Consider the following 26,735-nt stretch of genomic DNA (forward strand, 5'->3'; position numbering starts at 1 on the left):
AGCTCACATCAACCGTGGTGACGTGACTACAACCAGCTGGCCCTGCGCAGGGCCTGGAGCCTGTAGAAGGGCTCGGGGTGCTCTCTCCAGCTGCAAATAGCTCTTATTGCTGTTAAGATCATGTCACACACATCTCTTAGCGCCTCAGTGCCGCAGGACAGTCCAAGGCTCTCCTGCACTGAGAACAAGTTGATCGTCCCCCCTTTCCTGCCACTGTCACAGCCAAATCTCGGAGTCTGAGATGAGCTGAGAGCTGGCACTTTCTCAGCTTGGGCAATTTCTAATGTTGCTGCAGAGGTGATTTCCAGGAGCAGCTCCTGGCCACACCAATGCAACAGGGAAGGCTTTAGGTGAAGAAGAGGCTTTTACAGGATTTTGTAATCTGCTCCCTGCTATTATGAAATGAGCTCCATCTATGCTCAGGATGGAGCTGGTTACTGCTGTGCTTTAAATCACCGTCCCAGGAGGGTCCTGCAGCAGCCCGACCTCCGGGAGCACGCCAGCGTCACCCCGGGAGCCTCACGCCGTCCCGGCGGGCGCTGCCGCTTTCCCCTACGGCCAATGTGATGAACAGCCGTGCAGGAGGAGGAGAAAGTCTGTCTGGTCCCATGAAAGGGCCGTGTCTGACCTGGCTGTGGTGAGCTCCTCGTCCCCATGGGCTTCACGCTGAGCGGGCTTTGCTTCCCTCCAGCTGTCTTCTCACCGTTAGGTCTCGGCGCTGCAATTTCCGTTTGCCCCGGTGCCAGGGCGTGAACGGCGACGACAGCCCTCCCTGTGCTGCGAGCGCTCATGACGGTCGCTCTTCCAACGCCGTCACCCCGGAGGGCAGACATTTAAGAGCGAGAGACACCTTGCATGTCCGTGGTCCTCTGTCGGTGGCAGTCTTCCCGCGGACGGCAGGGGCTCTGCATCGCACCTCAGGTGGAAGCACAGGATTATTCCCCACCCGCAGCCGATGGCTGGCACATTTTAGACCCCAAGCTCCCTTCCCTTTCTTCTCCTCCCTTCCCTGGTTCTTACAGGTTTCAACATTTTTGGTTGCAATATTTTTCTATCACTATTTTAGTGCCAATATTTTCCTGTTATTATTATTTACCAGATTCAATCGATTTTTGTTTCCAGCATGGAGAGCTTTGTGCCTCAAAAATACACACGCTGTGCTGCTACCGCCGCAAGCAGTAAGCGGCGGGGGCTCAGTAGCTGACGCTTCCCCACCCGCTGCCGAAGAAACGCGCCGCGCGGGGGCACACGCCAGCTTTGCAGTGAGACGCAGGGTCGAGCCGCCAGCGAGGGCGGGCGGTGGGATCGGCGGAGCTGCGCGGTGCGGACCCCGCGCCAGAGCCGCGGCTGTGCCGGCCGGCAGGACGCTCGGGCCCCGCTCGTGGCTCGTCCCACGCGTCTCTCCCAGAGAATTTCACCCGCTCGCATTTCTTCCGCGGCGGGATGCCCTGGCGAGGGGCAAGGAGGAGCCGAGGCGAGAAGAGGATGCCTCCAGGCAGGCTAAAGAGGAAGCCGATCTGAGAAGGAAGAGAGCAAGGGGTTTGTTCACCTTGGAAATTTCTAAACGCTAGTGTTTTCCCGCAGCGCTGCTAGTCCTCGCTCCCTGGGGAGCCTTTCCAAGCGCACGCCTTTTCCCGTTGCGCCGCAATAACCCGTCGCTTCCAGCAGCTCCGGGCGGGCTCGGGCCTGTGCCGGCCCGTCGGCGCCTCGCGCTGCTTCGGGGCCCAGCCTGGGCCGCGAGCGAGAGGCGATGTAACGCACTGCTGGAGATCCTAGGCCTGAGAGCAGCGCGAGGGCGATAGCTATGGCTCTGCTGATTTGAGAGCAGCCCTGGAAACGAGAAGGCACGTTTCCTTATGCCCCTAATGCTCTGTGTTTTACACAGCCCCCCCCGCCCCGAGCAGACTCGGGGAACGTGTGTTTGTCCGCGCTGGTTCTGTTCTTCCGCTTTGGTGCCTTCTAACCGTGCCCTTCGGTGCCCGCTCCTCCGTGCCTGCCCCTTGTCCGGCGTCTCCAAAGCCCCCTTCGCCAGCCCAGCGCCACCACAGCGGCTGCTTGCAGAGGGCAAGCGAGGTTTCCACCTCGCGCGCGCGCGGGGGGAAAAAAATCGCCCGCTTGCTGGGGCCGCCCGGCGCGGGCGGGAAGAAGGAGCCGGCCGGGTTTGCAGCCGGGCTGCGCCCTGGCCCGGCCCGAGCGTCGGCCGCCCCGGGAGGGCACCTCCGGGCGCCGAGCCTCCTCACCGGGCGAGAGCGGGGCGCTCTCGAGGGTGCCAGGCTGCTCCTCGCACCCTGCGAGGCTCAGGGGAAGCGAGGGCGGCGGGGCCGGGGTCAGGCGCCCGCGGGGACGCTCGGGAAGTCGCAGGGGCGTCGCAGCGCTCCCGGGGACCTGGCGGGGCTCTGCGTCTTGCCTTGAGCACGAAAGCTGCAGCCCGGCGTGCCCCTTCCTTTGGTGCCCGAGCTCATGCCGCCTTTGGGGGGGGTCTTCCCACGCCTTCGAGGGGGGGGTCTTCCTACACCTTCGAGGGGGGGTCTTCCCACACCTTCGAGGGGGGGGTCTTCCTACACCTTCGAGGGGGGGTCTTCCCACGCCTTCGGGGGGGATCTTCCCACGCCTTCGGGGGGGGTGTCTTCCCACACCTTCGAGGGGGAGATCTTCCCACACCTTCGGGGGGGGGAATCTTCCCACGCCTTCGGGGGGGGGGGATCTTCCCACACCTTCGAGGGGGGGTCTTCCCACGCCTTCGAGGAGGGGGGTCTTCCCACGCCTTCGAGGGGGAGATCTTCCCACACCTTCGAGGGGGGGGTCTTCCCACGCCTTCGGGGGGGGATCTTCCCACGCCTTCGAGGGGGGATCTTCCCACACCTTCGAGGGGGGGGTCTTCCCACACCTTCGAGGGGGGGGTCTTCCCACACCTTCGAGGGGGGGGTCTTCCCACACCTTCGAGGGGGGGATCTTCCCACACCTTCGAGGGGGGGTCTTCCCACACCTTCGAGGGGGGGGTCTTCCCACACCTTCGGGGGGGTCTTCCCACACCTTCGAGGGGGGATCTTCCCACACCTTCGAGGGGGGGTCTTCCCACGCCTTCGAGGAGGGGGGTCTTCCCACGCCTTCGAGGGGGGGGATCTTCCCACACCTTCGGGGGGGGTGTCTTCCCACGCCTTCGGGGGGGATCTTCCCACGCCTTTTGGGGGGGGGTCTTCCCACGCACCGGCGCTCTCCGGAGGCGGGAGCCGGTCCGGCGCGCTCGGTCCGCGGCGCCTCCCTGCCCGAGGTGGCCCCCTGCCCAAGCTCCCTCTAAGGCGAGCAGCCCCCGCAGCAGCTCTGCTCGGGGAGGGCCGGAGCGGAGGGGGACGCGCTGGCGCCCGAGCCCGCCCGAGGAGCTCCGGCTCACGCGCCCCCTCCTCAAGCCTTTCCGGTGTGTTTGTTGTAAATTGCGCTCCCCAGCCGCACCCAGAGCGCCGCCTCGTCCTCCAGAGACCGAAGCCGGCAGCGGTGCGAGGCGTGCGCTGGGCGGCCCAGAGGCAGGCTCGGTCTTGGAGACCCCTCCCCCCCCCCCGCCCCAAAGCACCTCGAACTTAGACCCGCTTGGGTACGGGCCGGGGCTCAGGCAGCGCTCGCATCCCTCCGGCTCTGCTCTGCGGATCTTGCGCAGCGGGGACCCGGCCGCCCCGGCCCCGGCGCGGGAGGAAGGCCGGGGGGGGCCGGGGAGCTCCCGCCGCCCGCGCCCCCCGCCGCTCTCCTGCCACAGACCGACTCGGCCCCGGCTGCCAGCAGGCAAGCGTGCTCTTTATTGGCTGCGAACAAAAGCGCTTCAGGCCGTGACAGGTACCGCCGCCTAAATGGGAAAGCTTAGGAGAATCAAAAGAGCGAGTCATTTTTCGGAAGTTTTTTTTTCCAGCTGCCTTTAAAACAAGAGGAGACTGTTAAGTGCGTTTTGTGATCCCTGAGAGCCCCCTCACGCCCCAAGCGGCGCTGATTAAACTGGGACGGCGGGCAGGCTGAGCCCCTCGAGCCGCGGCCGGGGCCCGGCCCCCCAACCCGACGCACGGCAGGATGGCGAGCTCCTTACCCCATCACCCCTCGAAGCTCAATTTTAACAGGCAAAGATCAAGACAAAGCGAACGGTGGCGGTGGCGGGGCGGCGCGCGGGCCCCTCGCCGCCCCGCCGTCACAGCTGGCCGTCCCAGGGCGCCGGCGGGGCGGCCGAGGCCCCGCTGCCCTCGGCCGAGCGGCCCTGCGCCACGGCGCTGGCGTGCAGCAGGAAAGCGGAGTATGCAAGGTCAGCGTCCTCCTTGGAGCCCTGGCGGGAGGACGGGAAGGGGCAGAGTTACGGGGCGGGAGCCCGAGCCCAAACTCTGCCGGGTGCAAGAGCTATTTAATTAAAATATGCCATTCCTGGCTCTAAAAAAACCCATGTCTCTTTATTGCTTTGGTGCAGCACTTGCAACCCCTACGCACGCCCTTCAGGTGCAGACTTTGTAAAAGCAGTGCGTAAATCTGGCTCCTGCTCCTCGGCCGGCCCCTCTGCTTGACGTTAATTGGTCTCCTCACCTGACGCTACCTGGGGCTGGCTCGACATCATGTTTTAAGTAAAACGCCTCCTTTTATTTCCCCTGCAAACATGTGGGGTCAGGAAAGGGTTAAGGGTGGCCCAGGGCGGTGGGTGCCCAGGTGTGGGGTATAACAGGGCGGGGGCGGGGGCAGTGCCTCTGAGCTGGGCTTGGGGCTCAGCCAGCTCTCGCCTATCTCCTCTTACCCTTTTCACCTTCTTTGCCTCGGCAGCGCTTTCAGCCTTGCTCGCGGTGGTTATGAACTCTGCAAAGGAAGGGAGAGGTTAGGGTGCCGGCGGCTCCCGCGGGCCGGGCTGCGGGGAGTATCCCGTGCTCCTGCGCCTTCCTCTCGGGCAGCGCAACGGGGGGTTTCTGCTCCGCGTCAGGTCCTCCCACAGCCCCCTCGCCTCGGCCCGGCGCTGCAGCCAGCACCTTACCGTCCCCCCCTATCTGCGTCTCTTGGGTCTCTTTCATGCAGGCGTTGTCGTTTGCCCCGTACTCCTTGGCGCTCTCGAAGTCCGACATGCTGATGTTCGTTCTGTAGCTCCCCACGGAGACCAGGTCTGCGAGAAGGGGCACGATAAACGCACAGCGCGGGTGAGCTGCTGCTCCCCTAGCCCCCCAGCTCCCCGCGCTTTGGTGTAAGACCATCAGCCTCCAAACCTCCCCTGCGTCGGGAGATGCTGCACAACCCAACGCGCAAAGCACGCGGAGCGGTGGCCTTGGCTTTGGCCCTGGCCCACGCTGCGTCCGCTGGGTTTCACCAGCCGCCCGAGCAGTAGGGGCCGGTTCCCCGGTCTCCCCGTCGGACAGAGGAGTATCGGGGAGCAGCCGGGGCCAGCGGAGGCTGTGCTGCACGCACGAGCGTCTCCTTTATCTTAATATCGCTGCCTTCTCTTGTGAGACTCCGAAGGGCAGGGACTCACCAGATCTCTTTATCTGCCTGTATTTAAAAATAGCAAAAACGGTAGCAAGGACCAGGAGCACCGCACCAACAGGGCCTATGACTAAAGGAAGTACGTTTGGGCCGTGGCTTTCTTCAGGGCTAGAATAGAGAAAAGGATATAACATTCAGCTATGAGATGACTTTTTTTGACTTATTTGAGATGGATTCTTAGCAGTCTGAAATATATATACAGAATGGTAGATCGGGGCAAGCAGGACGCAATTCAACTAATGAACTGGATCCAAGCATGCCACGAGAGGATAAATAGAAACGTAGGATGGAGGTAGTGCCATAACAGCTAGATCAGCAGCTTCGTTATAAACGTGCGAAGGAAAACGCTCTAATTTTGACAGAAGTATTATTTTAAATACAGTTTTTCTGTCTCTGGAATTTCTAATCATTCTCATTCTTGTATGTTCTTACCTGGGCTAGAGAATAATTTCACTTCTTGCCCTTTAAAAGAAGTAAAAACAACTTTCTGCTGTAAGTTTTTCTTATTTTTCCCCTTATATTTTAAACTAAACCGACGACAATAATTTCTTTGTTGCTAAACTGCCCACCTAGTGTGCAAACACAGTCTTAACAGCGGGTTAAGATAAACTTCTCAAAAATAGTAAAAGACAAAGGCTTGGAAGGACTAACCTGCCTGCGGCAGCTGGGCTTCCCGCTCCGGCGTTGCTGCTGGCTCTGCCTTGGGGAATAACGCCGCCTTGGTCGCTGCCGGGAGCCTCGACGTCCAGCAGCTCGGGGCTGGGATTGGCGGCGCTTTCGACCGCTACCCTTGCTGCGGAGGAAGGGAGGTAAGTCGCGCTGAGCAGCGGTGGACGGACGGAGGGAGGGAGGGGATGAAAACTTGTGATTCATGTTTTGTGCCTGAGGCCCTGTAGCAGGTTTTGGGCTGTGTATATGTGACTTTAAAATGTGGTTCAGATGCCTGAAACAATGTAGCTCGAAATAATTTTACGCCAGAATCTCAAGTAGGCTCCCTCTGTATTCACATGTAGACTTTTGAAATTCGTTGTATTTTTAAGGCTAGTTTTTGCAATATTACAAGAACAAAACTTGAACTCAGTTTGCTTTTATTTCTTGCTCTTCACCCACCAAGGGCGGTGAAATGAGACTGTTTAACCAGTTTCACTTTCTAACAATCACGTGTTTAGGCAGGATAAGCTGCATGCGGGATTTGAAGAGCTATGCCATACTTCTTCTCTGCTCTGCTTCCAACAACATCCCTTCCCAAGAAAATTATCTTCATTCCAAAATACTGCAGGGAAGCTGAGACCAAGCCCCTTGCTGGTAGAGGGGGGATTTGGTGGCTGCCCTTCCTCTCCTGTTCCCCACACTTCTCCCATCTATTAAGATCATAACCTCCCTGGAGTAAGATATATCTCCTAACTACCTGCAGCCTTTTACGCGGTAGATGTCAGACGCTGCATAATCTAAATGATGCTACAAATTGTAACAGTGACAGTTACTAGGAACAGAGTCAACAAGGAGAAAATGGAGTGGAAGGAAGTGATTTTTTTACGGGCTTGTTTTTCTTAACGACTGGGAGTGAGGAGGAGGCAGATACCAGTGAGTGGATGAGAGCATCCACAGAAAGCTGCACAAAAGCAAGGTGATCTTGGCACCTGGTGAATGTGATGGTTGTCTGGGTTGAGAGCAGTTTTGTTTTGAGGTGCTGCAACCTAGTGGACACGGAAAGCACTGCGTTTTCAGTAGAAGGCAGCACGATTCATAGCACTGACGAGCACCAAAGCCCGGCCTGCTTTTGCCTTGGAGCTCACCTCCAACTACTCGTAGTTGCACTGCCATGGTTTCCCCAAAGATGCCGTTGTGCTTCACTCCACACCAGTACCAGCCTTGGTCTGTCAGTGCCACAGGGTCAAAATTTAGGAGAAGTGTCTTGTTGGCTGTGTTACAGTCAACGTCTAGCTCCAGATGTCCTTGGTCAGAAGCGGTCACAGGGGTGCAGCCAGTGCTGGTCCACTTGCACCAGTACTTCTCGTAGGAGTAGTACTTGCATGGGTAAGAGCAAGCTAAATGTACCTGCGAACCCACATTTACTTCCACTTCCTTCTTTCCTGCTAAACTAGGTTCTCCTGTGAGGGAAACAGAACAGTAAGACTGAGGTTAGCAGTTTCGGTAGTAGTCACGGTACCAAATAGGTAGCAATAGTGCAACGGGTGGACCACAAGACACATCTTTGAGGGAAAGTGTGTCTTATGTTGCTAAGTTAATGCTAAGGTGCTGTATACACATCTCTGGGTGAATGATGTGTTTTGTGAGGCTTAAGAGATACTTGTGATGAGAACTTGTTTGCAAACACTTCCCCATAAATCTGAAACCTCGCACTTCCATTTTAAAATGACTGGGGAAAAAAATCATTGCAAAATTTTGCCTTGTGAGACAGAAGTTCAGAATTAGAACTCATGTCTCTTTGCAAAATGCAACATCTGCTCTTTTGTAGTGCTTAGGAGGTTGTTTCCTACCCACTGTGCAGGCAGAGAGAACTGCTAACGTGCGCGCTCATACCGTCTATGATCTTCAGCTCCTTTGATGATTTTTTTTCCCTGTTTTCATCTGTCATGCACCAGTAATAGCCGTTGTCATTGTCCACCAGCTGGTTCAGGATGATGGTAAAGGTGCCATTCTCTGGGTCATCGTACATGGCTACTCTTCCTTCGTACAAGTCTGACACAAACCCAGAGCTGCCTATTATCCGAAAACACCCATTTTTTCTCCACTTGCACCAGTACTTCTCGGAGGCCCTTTCTCTAGGATTGTAGTGGCATTCAGCAGTTACCGAACCTCCTTTCACTCCAAATATTGTGTGTTTTCCTTGAGGAACATCTGTCCCTGTAGGTACAAAATGAAACAGGGAGTTATACAGACCTAACTTTTGATCATGTGGCAATCTCCCAGGAGAATAAGTATTATCGGGTTGAACAAAGCCGTACTTGTTTGCTGAACTAGGACTGGGCTCTGGGCTAGAACTAGCCTCTGGGCTAACAGATGGTAGGAGACCATCCTAGGATTGTTGGGAATTGACCATAAAGGATCTGTCAGGTCTTTCCTTTTTCCAAATTCACTTGGTTATTGTTGTCTTTGTGTATCAACATTTCTACGTATTACTTCCTTTGCAAGAGGAAGGGCAGGTCTTTTTCTTCCTACATGTATCATTTTGAGATTTAAGGAATTAAAAGACTTGAAGAGACAGTCTTTCTGTCTCAAACTTTGTAGGTAGGATTTGTCTTCTTGAGTTTTGGGCTAGCAAGACTAATTCACCAGGAAGGTAGCTAACCATTGCCAGGAAAATTAACTCAAGGTACAAATATGGGCTTTATTAGTGATGATTTAGTACACTACTGATAGACACATGAATGGAAAGAAGGGCCTATATGAGAGGATAGAATAATGCACTCTTGGAAAAAGAGATTAAAATTCTTGTTAAGTAAAATGAGACCATTAGTGCCACTCTTAAAGAGAAGCAGAGATGAAGGGAAACCATTTAGGGAATAGCTCACTGACCTTCATAGACATGCAAGTCCAGTTCCTTAGTTTCTCCAGTCTCTCCGTAGACCCCAACACCACACAAGTACAGCCCTGAATCTTCCCAAGACAGCTGAGTTATCATGATGCTGTACGACCCTGCAGTGTCCTGATTGCTCAGCAAAATGCGCCCTGCGTATTCGTCATCGACCTTCCCGTAAGTATCAATGACGTTCCGGCAGCCGGATTTCTCCATTTTGCACAAGTATTTCCTTTCACTCCCATACTGTTCGCCAAAGGAGCAGGACATGGTCACAGAGCCTTGCAGCTCCACATAGAAGAGGTCGGCTTCTTCAGGTATGTTTGGACCTGTGTGAAGGTGCACCAGTCAGTGTCCAGGGCCCGCAACGTCAGGTGGTCTGTATGCTACTCCACTATACTGCCGTATGCTTTCTTGTAGCACAGCACCTTTCTATACTTTGCTATACTATACCATCCCGCGCCACTCCTGCTTAGAGCATGAAAGCTCCTTGCGGTGTTGTCTGTCATACGTCTCGGGACTGTGGTGTCTCTGCCGTATCCCTGCTCTACAGCAGGGTTTCTCCCAGAGCCTTAGTGCTGCAGGCTGTATGATGAGTTTGCACCGTGCTCTACCTTTGCCCAGCCAGTCCCATGCACCATGCTGTAGTGGCATTGTACCCAGTGCACAAACGCAGCTGAAATATCCTTGTCCTGGGGTTGAAACCTGCCTCTGAGAAGATGGGCACACCTGAGTGATTGGTAATCCTGCCCTCTGTCTTAATATCCCTAAATTTCAGTGAATGGATGATAAAAAGCGAGTAGAGAGGTCAGCAGCTTCTAAACGAAGTGTGTGACCTTAAATGAGGTTCATTTCATCCAATTTTTGTGCTGGATTAGTGGTCAAACAAAATTTTACTCCCTAAAACACCAAGTAAAAAGAAATTGAAAACTGCTATTTCCGGAAAATGTGGAACATCTGGACACCATGCCAAGACAAATCTCCCACAGAGCCTTAGTAAAAATGGAAAAAGTAAAAGAAAACCGATACTCCAAGGTTTTTACCTTCAGAAACATCCACTTTGACTTGGAAGGAGAGTCCTCTGCCGTTGAGACCAAGACCACATCGATAAGTGCCTCTGTCCCCCAGTGCTAGCCGTGACATATTAATTAGGAATATGCCTTGCTCTGGGTAGTCAGTGATGGATACTCTGTCCTGGTAGCCGCGAGCCGTGTAGCCATTGGAAGAGACGATGGTCAGACAGCTCCTCGTTGACTCCCTGCACCAATACTTTCTGTCGTGCCTGTTCACCTTGGTTTGGGGGTAGAAGCATTTCACAGTAACTGATCCTTCCAGCAAACCGTTCACTTCCCTCGGCCCAAATACAGGGTTCAAAACTGAAAGAAGAAAATGCGTCGCTCTAAACGTGCAGCGTGCTGCACGACCTGGTGGTATCGCAGGGAAGGTCGGGTGTGCCGGGCAGACGCAGGCCCCGGCCGGCAGCATCGCCGGGGCTGCGAGGTCCCAGTGCAGCCGTGGGTGCTGCCGGGAGCCCCCCAGCCCTGGCCTGGTGCCTCGGGCATGTTTCACTTACCTGCTTCTTTGGGTGGATATTTGCTTCTAGCAGATTCAGCGTGCAGCAGGGAGAGCAGGAAGATGAGCACTAGGAAAGTCATTTTTCTTTCATTCCCTGGAAAAGGCGCAGAAGTCGGTGAATGATCACACTTGTAAAGTGGTTAAGTTACCTGATCAAGGCAGCTGATTCTCCCTATGCCTGGAGGATATGGAGCATTACAGCTGCTTGAGCTAGAGGGAAACACCCTGGCCCCTCTGGCTCCCTGTCCCATGGTCCCCAGAAAGCGTTCAGGATCTGGGAAGTGGCAGCTTAACTTGTCTTTTCCTACCTCATTTATACAAAGACTTGCGCACAGCCAAAAAACAAAGCTATTTCAACCAAAAGAGAAGAGATCCAACTCAAAATCCAGTGTTAAACCTGGTTGCACCCTTGTGGATCAGTACAGCCCTTCGCACGGTTCAAGTCCAAAGGTGGTCCAAAAGCAGCTGAGCTCTAGAAGGCATGAAAGTCAGGCTGGGACCCGGATCAAAACTACTGACCTGACCCTTGTCAGAAGATAACACCATTTCTGATCGTTTGGTATATTGGGGTCATATTTTCTTTCAATGTTTCTCACGCCATGAAAGGAAGGCTTGTTCACTTGTCAGCCTAGGTGCCAAAACCACTCCTTAAGATGACCAGGGTTCCTATCTGAAGCTGTATTTAGTTTCTGATCTTTGCTTCCCTGTTCTCTTCAAGGACACTTGCCAATTGAAAGCAAGGATAATATTCTTTCCTCTGTTTTATTTTCTCTTTCTTTCCTCAGCTGCTGATAAAGCTAGTAAGACGAAGGGATTTAGCACCCCAGAGAGTCAAGCTTAAACCAAGTAAAGTACTGTCCCCATTCATACATCGGACCAAGGCTACTGCACCAAAACCACCCCTTGGCCGGGACTCAACGTGACACATATCACGGCATTAAGAACGCCAAATCAAACTGCAGGTTTCTCAAAATGTCTCTATATTCTTCAGGTTGAATATTTCAGACCATGCCTAGTTTTGAATTGAGTGATGGTCCAGAGAGAGTCAAGGCTTTTAATTTTCTGAGACCTTTTTCTCTGCCCTGCACCAAGTGCAATGTAGGATATTGCACAGTGCAGCGGTGAGGATGTCCATCTCCTGAGCACGATTGTTAACCTACCTGGTTATTCCAAGTTCTAGAGAGGGTGATGGATGCCAAGAAAAGTCTTTAGAAACATCCGCAAGAATTTGATTTCTGGGTATCAAGTGACAGGATTTATTTTACTAGGGGTAATTCCCGGTAAAAGAAAAAGCCTTTCATTTCCTTGTTAAGATGAAAGGTCTTCTGTTGTGCTTTCTTCCTTGTGTTGTGATCTCTAATTGCTCAGTGGCTACTTGTCTATGGCTAATAATTAACTCACTGAGCATGAAAAATGTTCTTTCATACACATCCCAGAAGAAGCCAGCAAGACAAACATAACCCACTTTGCAGAAAGCAAACAATACAGCTCAGAAAGGGCCCTGCTATTTGACCCTTGCTAGCAACAGTTCCTTACGGCTAATGATAGCGTTGCTGCCTGCCCACCGCTCGCTTTCTTTGCCACACGGGCGATAAAGAAGTGGGGAAGGGATGGGATTCCGGTCAGCTTTCCCTTTCTTAGCAAAATTAGAATAATCTGTTAGTCCAATTCCTTCTCCAAGCAATCAGCTACTGACAGCTACTGCATTCATGACAGCATCTGTCAGGTGATAAAGGACGTTCCTTGTAAGAAATAAAGATATAGCTGTGTCCAGAAGGTTTGTGCGAGAGTGGGGGTAGTGAGGTCTGCATATACATGCATAAGAGCGTGAAAGGACTTTTGCATCTTTATTTTTGAGTACGCCTGTGTGCATTTGTAGCTACGCAAGAATAACAGTTTGTGTGACAAACGTCCGGGACTTCTGAAGCCACCTCTGCGCTGCAGTCCTGTTCTCTCAGACCTGGTAAAATCCTTCTTCTGCTTGCTGAATGAATGGAAGAAAACTTCCTGCATATTGCAAGCCCAAGCAAGCACAGCCACCCATTACGTAAAAACCTCTGCCAGGCACTTCCATATTGATCCATTCACTTATAGTACTGGAAACCCCCTCTTTGTGTCTACTACAGATTGCACTCAGCACAAATGACACTTCCTAGTCCAGGCAAATGGTGCAAACCAGCTTTGCTGCTCAGTTTGCAATAAACTAGCCTGGTTCAAGATGCTGGAAGAGAATTTTATGAAACCTCTGTCGTTGAAAGAGCTCTTGTTCCTTTTTTGGTGTGAAAGAGCATTTTCTGCTGGATTTGCTGTGCTTAGGCAGAGCGTGAGATTTAAACCTCAGAGCGCCAGAGAAGGAACATGATTGTTGTGCTCGTATGAAAGGGACCGCAAGTAAGTGGCAGCACGATTCATTTGTGTTAATGCTTCTGCAGGCGGAGGGGGAGCTGGAAGGAGAGACAGAGGGCAGATGGGACAGCAAGTGTTTGCTGGGGGCTGTAAAAGAGTCAAGAGGGCTTGGGACCAGAGGGAAATACCAGCACCTAGCTGTGCTGTCTCCAGAGCAGCTGGAGGGCAAGTTTATGACACCAAAGGGGCATGCTAGTAGATCTGAAGGGCTCGTATACTGTGGTGTGCCCAAGGACGATGCCTGCCGAAACTGCAGGCAGCTGGAGAGGTGCCGAGAAGTGTGTGTGTGTGTGTATATGCCCGGCTGTACCCTTCCCTGCCTCTGGCTGTAACCTCACGGTTTTGTCCTAGCTTTTTAGGAGCCGAGGAAAGGAAATAAAATAGTTTTTCGTTATGTATTGGTGAAATCTTTTCTGGAGCCAGCAGTGGAGGCAAGGTTTCATTTTGGGCTTCATATGCAGATACAAACGGTATCTGTGTTTGCCCACTGTATCTGCCCGCACCAGCTGCTTCAGAGAAAGGTGCAAAAGTCTACAGCAGGCAGTGATGCAATGACTGGTCCGGAGGGATTTCCTTAAGTCCCTACCAGAGGGTGCTGTTTGGCATGAAGCATGAAGCTTCCTTATAGTCCTCCCAAAATCTTCCAAGAGAAGCTGAATTTGAGCACTCCATATAGAAATAGTTGCACAGACTTCACAAGTGACTGACAATCCTCCTCCGTGTCTCTCAGGGGCTGCACAATATGTTTAGTTTAGACTCTGAGTTGAGTCATGTTGGGTTACTCATGCTGCCATGCAATTGCATGGATTCCCCTCCATTTGTGTCTGTCTCTCTCCTGCTTTCTCCTCTTACAGAAGCTCATGTGAACCCCAGACTTGTGCGTGGAATTTCTGATCTCTGTCAGAGCAGGAAGGACCAAGAGCGTGGGACCACGGTTTCTCCAAGGATTGATAGACGTGGAAAGTTCTCTACCAGGGAAAACTCGATCCTAGTGTACATGAGCAAGGGCTGCTCTGAGAGCGTTAGCACTGGCCACCTGGACCCTGTTTAGTAGCCTGTATGCACGGAGCTGCACGAGCTGGTGCAGAAGTGCCTGGAGCCCACCGCACTGGCCATCGAACCTCTTGTGTGGACCATGGTGGGTGAGGGCTGCCAGGCTGAAAGGCTTGTAGAGGCAGAACGATTGAGGAAAACCTGGACACACCGGAAGTTTGGTTTGTGCCGTGTTTGACCATGCAGGCTAAGGGCTTGTTCTCCGGGCTGCTGATCCCCAGGCTTTGCAACAGCATTTTAAGTCATATGCTGTCTCAAAAACCTGATGCATTAAAAAAGCAAGGAAAAACAGGGGAATCCAGTTATACCCACTGAGAAAGTGTCTCCAAGGAGCACGTCTGCAGCGCAGGGCGGAGGAGTTGTGGGGTGGAAGCGGTCAGGCTGGGAATGCTTTGCGGGAGCCCCCTTCTTTGGGGTTTTCCCACCTTGGTTGGCCTCCGGGCCAGCGCTGCCAGGCCCATCTCCACGGACTGCTGCATTGCCTCTCGTGGTTATAAGTTTAAGTTTAAAATATGTTTTGATAGGTAAAGGGGGAAAAATCTGAGGGTAAAATAAGCTTGTACCAGTTCGCCCACACTTCACTTGCAGCCCAGAACTAGAGAAGTAATTGTGAGAAAACCTCGCAGTTGGCATGACTATATTTGCAGCTCTGGTGTTTGGAAAGTCCCTCCCACAGTCAAAAGGCCATGTTCTCTCCTGGCATAAACCTGTAACTGCCTATTGCAACAGAGGTCCTGTTTGGATTTATATCAGCTGTGGATTGGGACTGAAGTCCTTTCTTTTTCTTTGTCCTTTAGACACCACTCAAATCTTGTTTCTTGAGAAGTGGAGTTTGCTTTCATTTTGCACCATTAAAATTGCCAGCTTATTCCTCTTCCCTATCCAAATATAAGGTGTTTGGAAGGCCTACAGCACAAAGCCAACCCTATAGCTGAGCTCACCAGACGCGACGTCTTTGTATGTAAGTGCCGGAGTACTCCGACCTCACCCCAGGCCCAGGGTCCCACCACTCACGTGGACAAGGCAATGGGGTTGCCTCGTTGCCAAGTCATTCTGCCAGGCTGTGGTGGCTCTCCGCTTCCTCGCTGTTTGTAATAAGCGTGTGTGTGCTTGTGCATATAATGCAACAAGTGTTTAAAAGAATCATATTGTGCAAAACAAGAACAGTATAGGCTAATCATTAACAAAATAATACTAACAAATCAAGAATATTTAGTTGTTATATGCTAGAAAACAGAAGATTCAGCCATTAGTAAGTAAAGGACCTGTAACTTTCCCCTATTTGTCTTTTTCTTGCTCAGCCTGAGCTGCTGCATATTCATGCCTGTGAGCCTGGGGACAACCGGTGAAATCCCCATCGAGGGCAACCGCACGGGCACTTGAAGGCATGAGAACGCGGTAATGTTCAAGTGTTGATAAAAGCCCAAACATGGAAACTTGTTACAGCTTGCAACGTGTTTCCATAATTTGTTTTTTGTTGCTGTATTTTTCTACTACCGCCTACGCGCATTGCGGAATGGGACGCGTCGCCGTGCTGCGCAGAAGCCAGCAGCAGGGCCTTTGCTAGCTACCTCCCAGCTCATAGAGGAGGGCACGCTGTGAGTCAGGTTCAGCGTGAAAAGCGGCGCAAATGGAACAATTACAAGGTCCTTTGCAAGATCATTACCTTTTTTTCCCCTGTTTTCCAACTTAAAAGAGCTGAATATTGTTGTCCTGTTAGTACCACCTTGACAATGAGTAACCTACACCATTCTTATTCAGTATGCTGCCATGCTCTTACACCTTGCTGCATGTCCTTACGGCAGAGTGGCAAAGAAAAATTTCAGTGGGGCTTGTAATGTTCTGGGGAAGATAGTCCCCAGCCCCACAAGAAGCACCTTTATGTATTTGTTGGAAATGTCTTTGGCGTGCCTGTCCGCTGTGCCAGGCTGGAGTAGCTATGGCGCTGCTCCCTACCGGGCCTCCCGGGCGAGAGGTTTTCCTGCTGGCCTGTGCGGACGCTCGCTTGGATCCCATGGTGCCGAAAGCGCTCGCAGACTCCCTGGTTTGGCAGGGTCACCTTCCCCTCCAGGAGTATTGCAAGCCTATGCTTAGAAAGAGTGCTTGAAAATGCTGGGGAAGAGGAATCTTTTCGTACCCTCCAAACAGGTTAGCGCCCTTTCTAACTAGCATTCAGCAGAAGTCCACCTCCCCATGGAGGTTTCCATGGGGCTTTCATGACTCTATCGGTCCTGGGGAGGGATAGCTTCAGATTTACGACGATGTGAAAGAGTTCAGGACCTGGCCCCTGAGTTATGCAAACACAAGCAAGCCACTGCTCTTGCTGGGTATGAAATGCCAGAGTTCAGTCCCCAAATTCTGCTGACTCAGCTCTGAGGCTGAGCTCCAAGAAACTGGTACACTCATAATGCAGCTAGCCAGAGAGCAACACAGTCTAATCCATTAGCTATTAACTATTGCTCTTAGCGATGACTAGTGTCAAGGACGGGCTATGGGACTAACGAAACATGAAGAACTGGTCGCCAGACTTGTAGTTCTATTCTAGGAATCCTCCCTTATTGTAGCATATTTACTGTTATTCAAATACTTAAGAGATTATAACATACAGAAAGGAGTAATAATTTTTTCCCCCCTCAAAAGCCTATTAAAGAGCCTCACCATGAGTGAGATACACTGCTGCATATTGCTGTAGACCTACGCGGCAATTGCACTGTGCTGAGCAGTAGTGTCAGAGGTTATACTATAAGGATAAACATTTGAATGCATGCTGGGGATGATTCATTGAGGTGCTAACGCCTTGCGTGCCTAGAAGAGGGGCCTAGAAACAGACTTTTGCTATATAGAAGTACTGAGGTTATCTACATTTTTATACTATCCGTCACCATCACTGCACAGATGGCCTTGTTGTGAGCCTTAGATGCTTGTAGTGGGTTGAGGAAAAGCTACCGATCCACTTGGACAGAATATTTTCCCTGCCCTTCATGGAGGTATGAATGAGCAATTAATTTTTTAAAGATACAAGATCAAGCTGACCTGACATACAAAAACCAAATGTTTCATGTTCCAAATCGATGCCTCCATTACAATATGGAGAGAATAAACAAATAGCAGGTGCTAATTTTGTGATACACTGAAACAGTTAGGCAGATTTTATTGAAGAATATCAGGACTTTCTATGAAATCAAGAGATTAGAAGAATTCCTGCAATGCCTCCCTAGCGAAGAATTTTTGTATGTTCTGGTCAGTCACTGTCCTATAGGAGCAATATTTTCTGGAAAACACATGGAAAAGGCAGTTTTCATGGCAATGGCTGAAATTCCTGCTGACATTGCCCTTATGACCTAACCTGAGGTTCTTCTGTGCTGTTAGATGCCACCATACACTAACTCGTCCCATTCCAGTTAGGATTCTTACGGTTCATTTGCATCCAGCTTTGTTTCTTGTCTCTTGAGCTGGAAAGGGAAACCAATTTCAGTGCTATTAAACTATTATTCTCGCTTAAAGCTATTAGTATTCTTAGGAGCTATAGCCAAAAGCACTTACTGTACTGCCACTGACTGGCAGTAAAACTTTGGATGGAAGTATGGCAGCAGCGCACATATTTCAGCAACAGCACAGTTGCTATTAGGTGATTTTTTTTTTTTGATCTGTACTTCAGATGAAATAAATTAATAATCCCATAAGAACATTTGCTTCCCAGAGTAAGAATTTGGTGTGCAAAAACCAGCCCTCCAGCTGCTGTCATATAACTCTGAAAGGAACCTGCCAGCTTTCTCTTATCTACTTAAGGATCCTATGTACATCCCGTTCACTTACGCTTCTGTGTCTGTTTACCCACCTTTTGACTGTAGAAATTTGGTGCGGCTTTTCAGCGCTCACTGAGGATTTAGCCCTATGACCCCATGTACCAGCACCTTAAAACTCCAAATCTGTTTCCTTGGGAGTATCTTCCAGTGTTGCAATGCAAAAGGCTATGTATATATTACTGTAGTAATACTTGCTAGAAATCTGTTGTTCATTTTCTGTTTAAGATTTAATGCAAATATTGTGATGAAAATTAATCTTTTTGCAAAAAGGAAATGTTTAAAAAGTCACTAAAGACAGAAAACACAAAAACCGTAAGCCTATCCTATGCTCCTGACCTTCTTTTAAAATAAATCTCTGTCTCCCACCTGCGAGCCCTAACACACATATTGCTATTTCCAGGCTGCGACTTCTCTATGCACAGATATGAGGAAGAGCCCAAAAAGCATCTTCTGCCTCGCGCACTTCCCCTTGGCTGTCGCAAAGCAGTAGTGCAAGACTTCACGTTTCAGGTGGGCAAGGGAGAAGCGTTACTTACACTCCAGGCTGGCTCTGCAGACTCTTTTGCGCTTCTTCCTTTCTTCCTCTCTTTTCCACACCGACCCCTTGTAGACGCGTGGGACCCGGCGGCCGCTCTGCGCCCGTCCTGCCTCCCTTGGCCGCTCACCCCGCACCGTTTTAAATACTCCCCTTCCCTCCGGCCCTGCGTTTCCACCTGTTGTGCCTTAAAGGAATAGCATCCACAGGGCCGGGCAGGTGCGGGCACCGCGCCACGTGGGCACACCGCCGCGCCACGGCACACCCGCTGCCGCTGCCGCGCCTGTTGGCGGGCCGGCGGGTGTTGTTCACACCCCGACGCGCGACGGTCGGGTCGGGCCCCTTCTCCGTCCCCCCAGGGCTGCGGGACCAGGGCTGCCCCTCTCCCGTGCCAGCCGGCATCGTCAGCTCTAGAAGATGAAAAATTACAAGTAGGAGCTTTGCTGCCATCTTCAGCTCCGTTTCTTCGCTGCCCTGCTGTCGGCACGCGAAGGGCAGGGGAATTAAAAATTCCCGGGAAAACACAGGAGGTATCGGAGCTGAGCGGCATGGTGAAATTAATGAAGACAAAAGTATTTGTGCTATGTAGGATGAATCATTAACTCACTTTGCCTCATGCTAGCGATGCAAAAGCAGTGATTTGCTTTAACTGAGGGGTTGCACAAAGCGTTTCTCATCCGTTTGCAGTGAAAATGGATGGGCGCGTGGAGGGTCTCGGCTCTGGGGGCTCCTACCCCGCTTACGAGCAGTCCCTGAGCTGGAGCGCAGGTTTTTACGGCTCTGCCTGTCTGGAAGCAGTCGGTCCTCACGCCGAGGGTGTCGAGCCGCTTTCTTGCCGTGGAGGCACAGGTTTGCAGTGAGGAAGGGAGCCACAGCAAACACGGATGCGATTGCCTCTCTCGTACCTACTGCTTTCACCAGCACCTTTCTTTTTCGATTTCAGCATGCTCGTGTCTCTGCTCTGCTGGTCCTGCTTTTGCAATTTGTATTGGAAAGTGTATTTTTAAAAGCATGGGTTTCTGGAGGGTGCTCGGGGGGGGATGCGGCCTGGTCGCGGGCAGGGGAAGCCGTGGCAGAAAAATCAGTCCACCAGGACCAACAGTCGCTTGTGCATCTTGGGGGTGAAAAGTTAGTCCAGGGAAGATTAACAGTCTCCTTAACTATGCCACCATCGTCGCCCTTAAAGTTCCTGGTAAAACTGATCCATTGTCTCTAAACAAGGTGGAATTACGCAAATATATTTACCTGCTTTAACAGACAAGGAAGCACCCTCCTGCCAAGTCACAGGTTCCAGAGCACTTTGGCATCTCCAGAGCACAAACAGCCCTAAGCTTGCTGTTTTTTCGGGCCGAAGCACAGTGTACAGCATGGCATGGGATCTGAGCACACAAACCGAAGCTACTGTTTGGGTCTGGGCTGCTGCTGGGCTGAAATGATCTGATTTGGTTAGCTCTGCAGAGGAAGGTACTAAAAACCAGCCCCACCAGCGTGTCTCCTGTCATGCTGAAGTCGGAGGCAGTTTACATTTGCAGAACAAAACCCAGCGGATGAGGATTTCCAAAACCCAGAAAATCCTCGGGGTTTTTTTGCCTAGCACTGAGCAAACCTGCAACCAGTGCACAGCTGCCACAGGGCTGCTTCCTTCTGGCCGTGCCCCGTCCCCAGCTTTACCTTCCCATCACGGATGCTCTACCTCTGTCAGCATCAGCAAGGGTGACATAAAGACATAGCTTGATTATAGATGCATTATTTTATTTTCTCATTTACAAACAATTTAGAAAGAGCTTCTTTGGACAGCCTGCGGTGATGCAGCGTTGGCTAGGGCCGGTTATCGATCTGCAACGCAGGGCTCTTGGCTTCCGAGTGGGGCAGCAAGCAAAATGTGGAGCTGTGCGCTTTGCAGTTTGTAGCTGTGGCTCAACTTTTTATAAAGAAGCTTCTGAGCTTATGTATGTGGTGGCTTGGAAGGACCAGAGTTCTGCCTTAATTCCCTCAAGTCTTGATCAAACATGTTGAAAAGCATTTTTTTCCCCATAGGGTCCCTGCAAAAACAGAAGAAAAGCTTTTAGCTGGTATTGCCTCTCTAGAATGTTTTTAGAAGTAACTTGTGAAGCGTGTTGTTTTCAGGCCCAGCTTGGTATTTTAAAGGGGTCTGGTATTTCAGAAGGTCCTGAGAAGAGAAATCTAGAAAAACTTAGGTTGGAGAGGACCTCTGGAGTCCAACCATTGACAATTCTTGGTTTGCATTCTTGTTTTTAGAAGTTTTTCGCAAAATATTGATTACTTATTTTGGAGATTTTAGATGGGCTGTACTTTTTTTCTTTGCATTCTTTATATTTAGGACCTCAAGAATCCTTCATACAAAATTCTTTTTGTAAAGTAAGGTCTTAAACAGCAGTAAAACCTGTATAGTTTAATTAAGTTATAGCACTCTCCAGAATGTATTCCAGATCTCAATTCTTTTGACCCCAGCTTTAAAGCCACTTTTGAAAGCACCTGAGTATTTGATGTCTACAATCTATTCTCTAAATCTCTTTGGAAAATGTGACATCCGTAGATCTGCTTTCTGCTTCTGGTCAAGCCAGTTTATGTTTCAGACAGGGAAAATAAACACAAGCATACACTTGTTGGTATATATGGACATAGTAGTTTGTTCCAGAGGGTGCAAATTGTCACAATCACTTATTTACCTCTATCTATCTGACTTTAAAATATTACCACTTACTTATACCTCTGCTATTTAGATCTAAGTGCATTGCAATGAGAACATGAAATGCCATCACCAGTTTTTTCCAAATTACTGTTCCACTTATTTTATCTTTTTTTTTAATGGAGGAGAGTACTTTTCACTGATGTGAAATTTCACAAATTGGATATATTTTAAAATATTTACTCAGATATTTTCTACAAGCGCTCCTTTCTGAAGCACATTAGTAGTCCAAGACACACCCTCTACTTTTTTTTACCTTGCTGGAAGACATAGACACTTACATACAAGTTGGTCTGCCTGAATCTTCCAAGGATAGCGTAGATTGTTCTATACATGCAGGACAAAAAAGAAAGTTATGATTACAACATGATGAACAAGAATTGCTTACAGGTAATCCTGCAGGAGGTCATAATCAAATATTATTGAAACAAGCAAGCAGGAAGAGAGATAACATGTTTACTATGCGTAAGCAAAACTTATAATCAACCCTATAATAAATTTATAAACCTCACATAGGATTTAATCAAAGTCTTTTGAAATCTACAGCCCAATCTGTCTGTAGGGAATAAAGACAATCCTATCTCTGGATTGCAAACCTAGATATTGGAGTTATTTTACTTATTAAGCCACAAACCCTCTGCTTAAAATGTTGTTTCTATTCTCTTCTGCCAAGGGAAGTGGACGTTTGCAGCACCAGTTCCAGAATACACCTACCTGCTTTCGCCAGGGTCTGTCTTGCATTCTCCGAGTTTTTCTGGACTCCCGGTTTTCTCCGTTGTTTGCTCTTTTATAGGGTCCAAATCAGCCTGAAATGGTGTTGCCTCCAGGTTCCCCATAGCGCTTCTTTCTCTTCCTTAAAAACAAAAAACGTGTACGTAATGGAAGGAAAACCTCCTCAAACACCTGGTTAGGTCTACAAGCGCTCCATAACAGACATCCAGTTAGGCCTGTCGTTCGCAAGTTTGAAGCTTGTGGATAAATAAGATATTTTTCACTCACCATTGTCTTCACTGAACCTTTTTATTTAAGCCTAACTTAGGTTTAAGGTTAATGAGGTTAGTTTAGGTTAATTTAACCTAAATTTATCTCTACTGACACAATATGTTTTAGAATAAGATTTATACATGCGCGTTACTGAAAATGAGTTGTTCCGCCAGGATTATTTGGGCACGTCTTTGCTGGGTTTGGAGCGAACGGCGGTGTTGGTGAGTTTGCGGCGGCCGGGGCTGGCCTTGGCGCCACGAAAGCCTCTCGGCACCCGCCGCCCAGTGCAGGTTCGTGCCCTTTATACTGCTCGATTTCCGAGCACTTGTGGAGCAATAAAACTGTTTGTTCTACAGAGAAAAACTCGGCTTTGCTTTTAGCAGGACTTCAAAATTTCGGTTTATTTCATTCGTTTTTGGCTTAAGTGTGGCAAAAAAAAGTCTGCAGGACGTTGCTCGCCGGGTCTGCGGTTGCACTTGCAGGCTGCACCCGACCGAACACAAAATGGACGCCTGTTTCTCGAGACAGAATTTTTTTAATGAGTCAGACTCTTGCTCATGGAAAAGGGAGTCGCAAAAAAGAAACACCCACAACCCAGTAGGTGTTGCCTGGCCAGCTTACCTGCCTCCTTGTGAAGCTTTATTTTGGTAAGGACAAGAATAGCGACAGTGATGAGAATCAGCCCAAGGAGAGCTGGTAGCACAACTGAGAGCAGATGTGATTCACTTGAGGAGCTGGAAGGATGAACCATCAGAATTAAATTAGTTTTTGATTCACGTATTGGCGCCTGAAATTCCTTAATAGAGGCTGTGTTTTTTACATCAGAGTATCAAAGAGTTATAAACTCTGACCGAATCAAAGGAGAACAGTCAACAAAGTCAAGTAGAGATGAAATCGCTTGATCTGGAGTTTGGCTTATGAGGAAGTAATTTCTATAGCTACTTATGACTCCACGGCGTTGGAGGGTGCCTACGTGCCATCTCCTTACAGAGCCGGTGTAAAGGCTGCCGCAGCTCCACGCAAAGACCGAGCTTTGCCAGGAGCTGCAGGAAATCTGACCCTTAGTAGAAAATCGTAATTTTTGTTTGGAAACACGTTCTCCCCTCCTCTTTTTGGCTGGGTGGTGGGTACATAGGGTGGGAAGGAGGGGGATGGAAACACTGGGCTTCCCCTGCTGCGGTGGCTGCCTGGAGCGGGTGCGAGCTCTGTGGGGCATGGAGAGGGGCCACGATATTCAGTTGGGTTTGTGAACTTTGTGGTTTCTCTTCATGCAGATGTGACTGATACTGCAATATCTGATGGGTCTGCACAGCTATGCAAAGCGCTTCGCCTGGGCTGGATGGCGACCGTAGCTGGGTGAAGGGTGCAAAGCTGCTCGCAGCCGTCCTGGTAACAGGAAGCACAGACGTTAACATCGCCAGGAAAAAAAACTTGTGCTGGGGTTAGTGGCACGTCTTTTTGTAGAGAAGTGCTGTGGAATAATTATTGGCCAAAATAGCTCAGAGCCTTTTGATTAACCTTTTCCAAAGATAGCTCCTGATGTAACACAGAGCACCCAGACACTGCCCTGGCTACTGACTGGAAATAATGGCTTGGAAAATGTGTGCAGCAAAGTATGCAGCACCTACTGATTCACCAGTGTTACTGCTCAAGCCTAAAGTTTCCTAATAGCCTGTCTCCATCCTAACCAAAGGACAACAGACACAATCACATCTATTGACTCTAGCATCCGATCTACAGCGGTGACCAACACCAGAGGATTTAGAGAGAAGTTCAAAGATCCACAAACATGAGATAACCTTGCCTTCTGCATTTCTAATTACTAATATCTCCTGTTAGTGTTTTCAGTTTGCAGCCTGTGCATAGCAATGCAGAGCCCAAGGAAACTGGGCAGACATTGCAAATCACCAGCTTACACGGTGCCTCTAACAGAAACATAGTGATGAACTTGCCTCCCACGATAGATTTCCTTTCTGGAGGTCTCAAACGTGACGGAGTAGGGAACGGACACCAAGGCACTTGTGTTCTCCCCGGATCCACCCTCCACGTACGTCTGACTGGTGACGCTTCTCTGTGGGGGGGTGCTGGACGCAGCTGGAGCTGATGATGAAGTGGGGTCTACAAGAGTGGATGTCTCTGGGCCTCGTGAAGAGCAGGTTTCTGATGAAGAAAATTATTTTAAGGCTTGAATATCCATATCTTTGCAGAGGAAACATATTGGAGCCACCAAAGAACCATAGTCTTCTCAATAACATTTCCCAAGCTTTTGCATTTCACTTTGCATCTCCTGATAAAAAAATATGCAGCATGATATGACCAAAACCAAATGTCTATTTTTTTCTGAGTTTTATAGAAAGCAATCTGGGAGTATTAATGAAACCTATCAATACTCGGAAAACATTCGTACTTGAACATCTCTATTTCTGTCTTTGAAGACTGGTCAGGTCAGTTACCCAGAAACTGCTGCGTACAAATACACAGGTCTAAAACTGCAAGATAGTTTTCAGCTTATCTTTGGAGTAAGGCATGTGTCTCTGTACTGCACTTAGGAGGATCAGGATGTGATACGCTAGGGCTTTGCATCTTGAATAATCCATGATACAATTCAAACAAACTAAATTTCTGCTGGAAGTCTAGCTTATATCCTTGCCTTTGGAAACCTTTACCATCACCTCGGTTACTTGCCAATAAGTGTTCGTAAGGAAAAATGTAAAGCACGTTTCCCATAATGTTGTTACATTTATGCATAGTACAAAGTAGAGTTTATTCTCCCCGTGCCTGTGAAGTGGTCAGGGGTGGAGTGATTTTAAAAAACGAAAAGGGACTTATTGTGTTCCAAGCCGACCCATTACCTACCCTTCTGGATGCGTAACTTCAGAGAAAATGTTTGCTCTGTGTGCCCGTTTTTGGCCCCGCACCAGTACCATCCTGCATCGTCCTCTCTCAGGTTGCTCATCACGACGGTGTAAGTCCCGTTTTCCTGGTCGTTGCCGACTATTTGTATTCGCCCCTCATACGAGCCGTGCACAAACCCATCAGCATCCACCAGCAGCGAGCAGCTGCCTTCCTTCCACCGGCACAAATACTTCTTCTTGTAGTTCCTCTGCGGGTCGTAGTGGCACTGAAGAGACAACGAGCCTCCGACTGCTCCGCTCAGGAATTTCGGTCTCTTGCGGATGGTGGAGGCTGCAGGGTCGGAGAAGGGCCAGGGTTAGCACCACGGTCCTGGCCAGGCCGTGCTGAAAGCCCCCCGAGTGCCTTGTGACACGCCAGCGCTCCCTCCTACCTGCCGTCACCTGCAGGTCCACCGTCCTGGGGCTGTCCGTCCCGCTTGGCATCCCTGTCCCGCATCTGTACAGCCCTGAGTCTTCCCTCTTTAAGTCATTTATCAAGATTTTGAAAGCTCCAGAGCTCTCCTGAGGTTTGATGAAGATTCGTCCCTCGTAACTCTTTCCCACGTAGCCCTCGGTGTCGGCTATGAGCGCACAGCCGTTTTTGCCCACTTTACACCAGAACCTCCTCTTGCCACGCTCGACGTCTCCGGGCGGGCACTGGACCGTGACGGAGCCTCGGAGCTCACCCAGAACGAGCTGCGCTGGCCTCAGCGCGCTGCCAGCTGTTGGGAGAGAGCACAGCGGGCACCGTCAGGCGTGCGGCTGCGAGCCTGAAGTTTGTGAACAGGTCAAACGGGTGTACTTTTCTACCCCTATCATTTTAAATAACTGGTCAAGAGCAAATAGGAGAAAAAGCTGATGCACCCGCCATGCTCAGACTGTAGATGTCACGAACCGATAGTCCAACATGTGGCTCCAGACAGCTCCCTGCCAGCTGTGCAATGGGACACGGCAAGGTGCTTTTGCAACCCCCGAGGGAGGCCAGGGTCTGCGGGCCGGCTGTCGGCCCATTGGACAGCTCCTCCCCTCTCCCCTTGCAGCTATCATACCTTCCAAAACTGTCAGGTTCTGGGGGATGAATAAGTTTGTGTTGGTGGGGCCAATGCCGCATCGATAGGCGCCCGCGTCACTCTTCTTCAGCTGGGTGATCTTCATTATGAACGTGCCGTTCTGGGGGAGGTCTTCCAGAGACACTCTGCCTTTGTAGCCTCTTGAGATGTAACCGGTGGTAGAAACGATGGTGGGGCACACTCCGCTTTCTGCTATTTTACACCAGTATTTTCGGTCAAATCTATTGGCCGGTATGATTGAGTAGAAGCACTGGTGAGTGACTGATCCTCCAACCTCACCGGTCAAAAACCTGGATCCATATAAGACTCCTGAAACTGGATCTTTGTGGGAAAAGAAAGAAAGGAACAGAAGCGGTTCATTAGGCAGAGACAGCCAGACCCTCTCCTGGCATGAAGAGCGTAGTTCCTGCCGGTCAGGAGAGGAATGGCACTCCGCGAACGGCACTGGTGTAACATCTGCCCCCAAAAGTTTGGTGTTTCTTTTGGATACGATAAGTGTTATTTTCCCTGAGCGCCACATTCTCCGTCCGAGGTCATTAGTGTGAGGGGCTGGGGAGATGCCTCCAAGGTGACTCACCTGGTAGCAGAGCTACTAACAGAAGGAAAAGCTCCATGTCTACCTGTCGCGAATGTTCACTTGGCAAATGTCAAAGTCTCACTTTGGATACCGGACT

The 26,735-nt window shown here is 50.3% G+C and overlaps 1 protein-coding gene across 1 annotated transcript; it reads right to left on the minus strand.

The window, feature by feature from the left end:
• Positions 1-4,161: 4,161 nt before the first annotated feature.
• Positions 4,162-26,735, minus strand: LOC104142325 (uncharacterized). Its single transcript, XM_068917859.1, has 19 exons — positions 26,639-26,735; positions 26,041-26,382; positions 25,384-25,713; positions 24,954-25,283; positions 24,050-24,257; positions 22,719-22,831; positions 21,828-21,966; positions 21,370-21,440; positions 18,405-18,590; positions 10,602-10,697; positions 10,072-10,404; positions 9,028-9,357; positions 8,032-8,355; positions 7,284-7,598; positions 6,139-6,280; positions 5,477-5,595; positions 4,988-5,113; positions 4,757-4,815; positions 4,162-4,300 (listed from the first exon to the last, which is right to left on the minus strand). The coding sequence occupies exons 1-19, from the start codon at positions 26,673-26,675 to the stop codon at positions 4,169-4,171; spliced, it is 3,732 nt and encodes a 1,243-aa protein (XP_068773960.1). The 5' UTR covers positions 26,676-26,735; the 3' UTR covers positions 4,162-4,168.

This window comes from Struthio camelus, chromosome 24 (genome assembly GCF_040807025.1).
Source record: "Struthio camelus isolate bStrCam1 chromosome 24, bStrCam1.hap1, whole genome shotgun sequence".
NCBI lineage: Eukaryota > Metazoa > Chordata > Aves > Struthioniformes > Struthionidae > Struthio > Struthio camelus.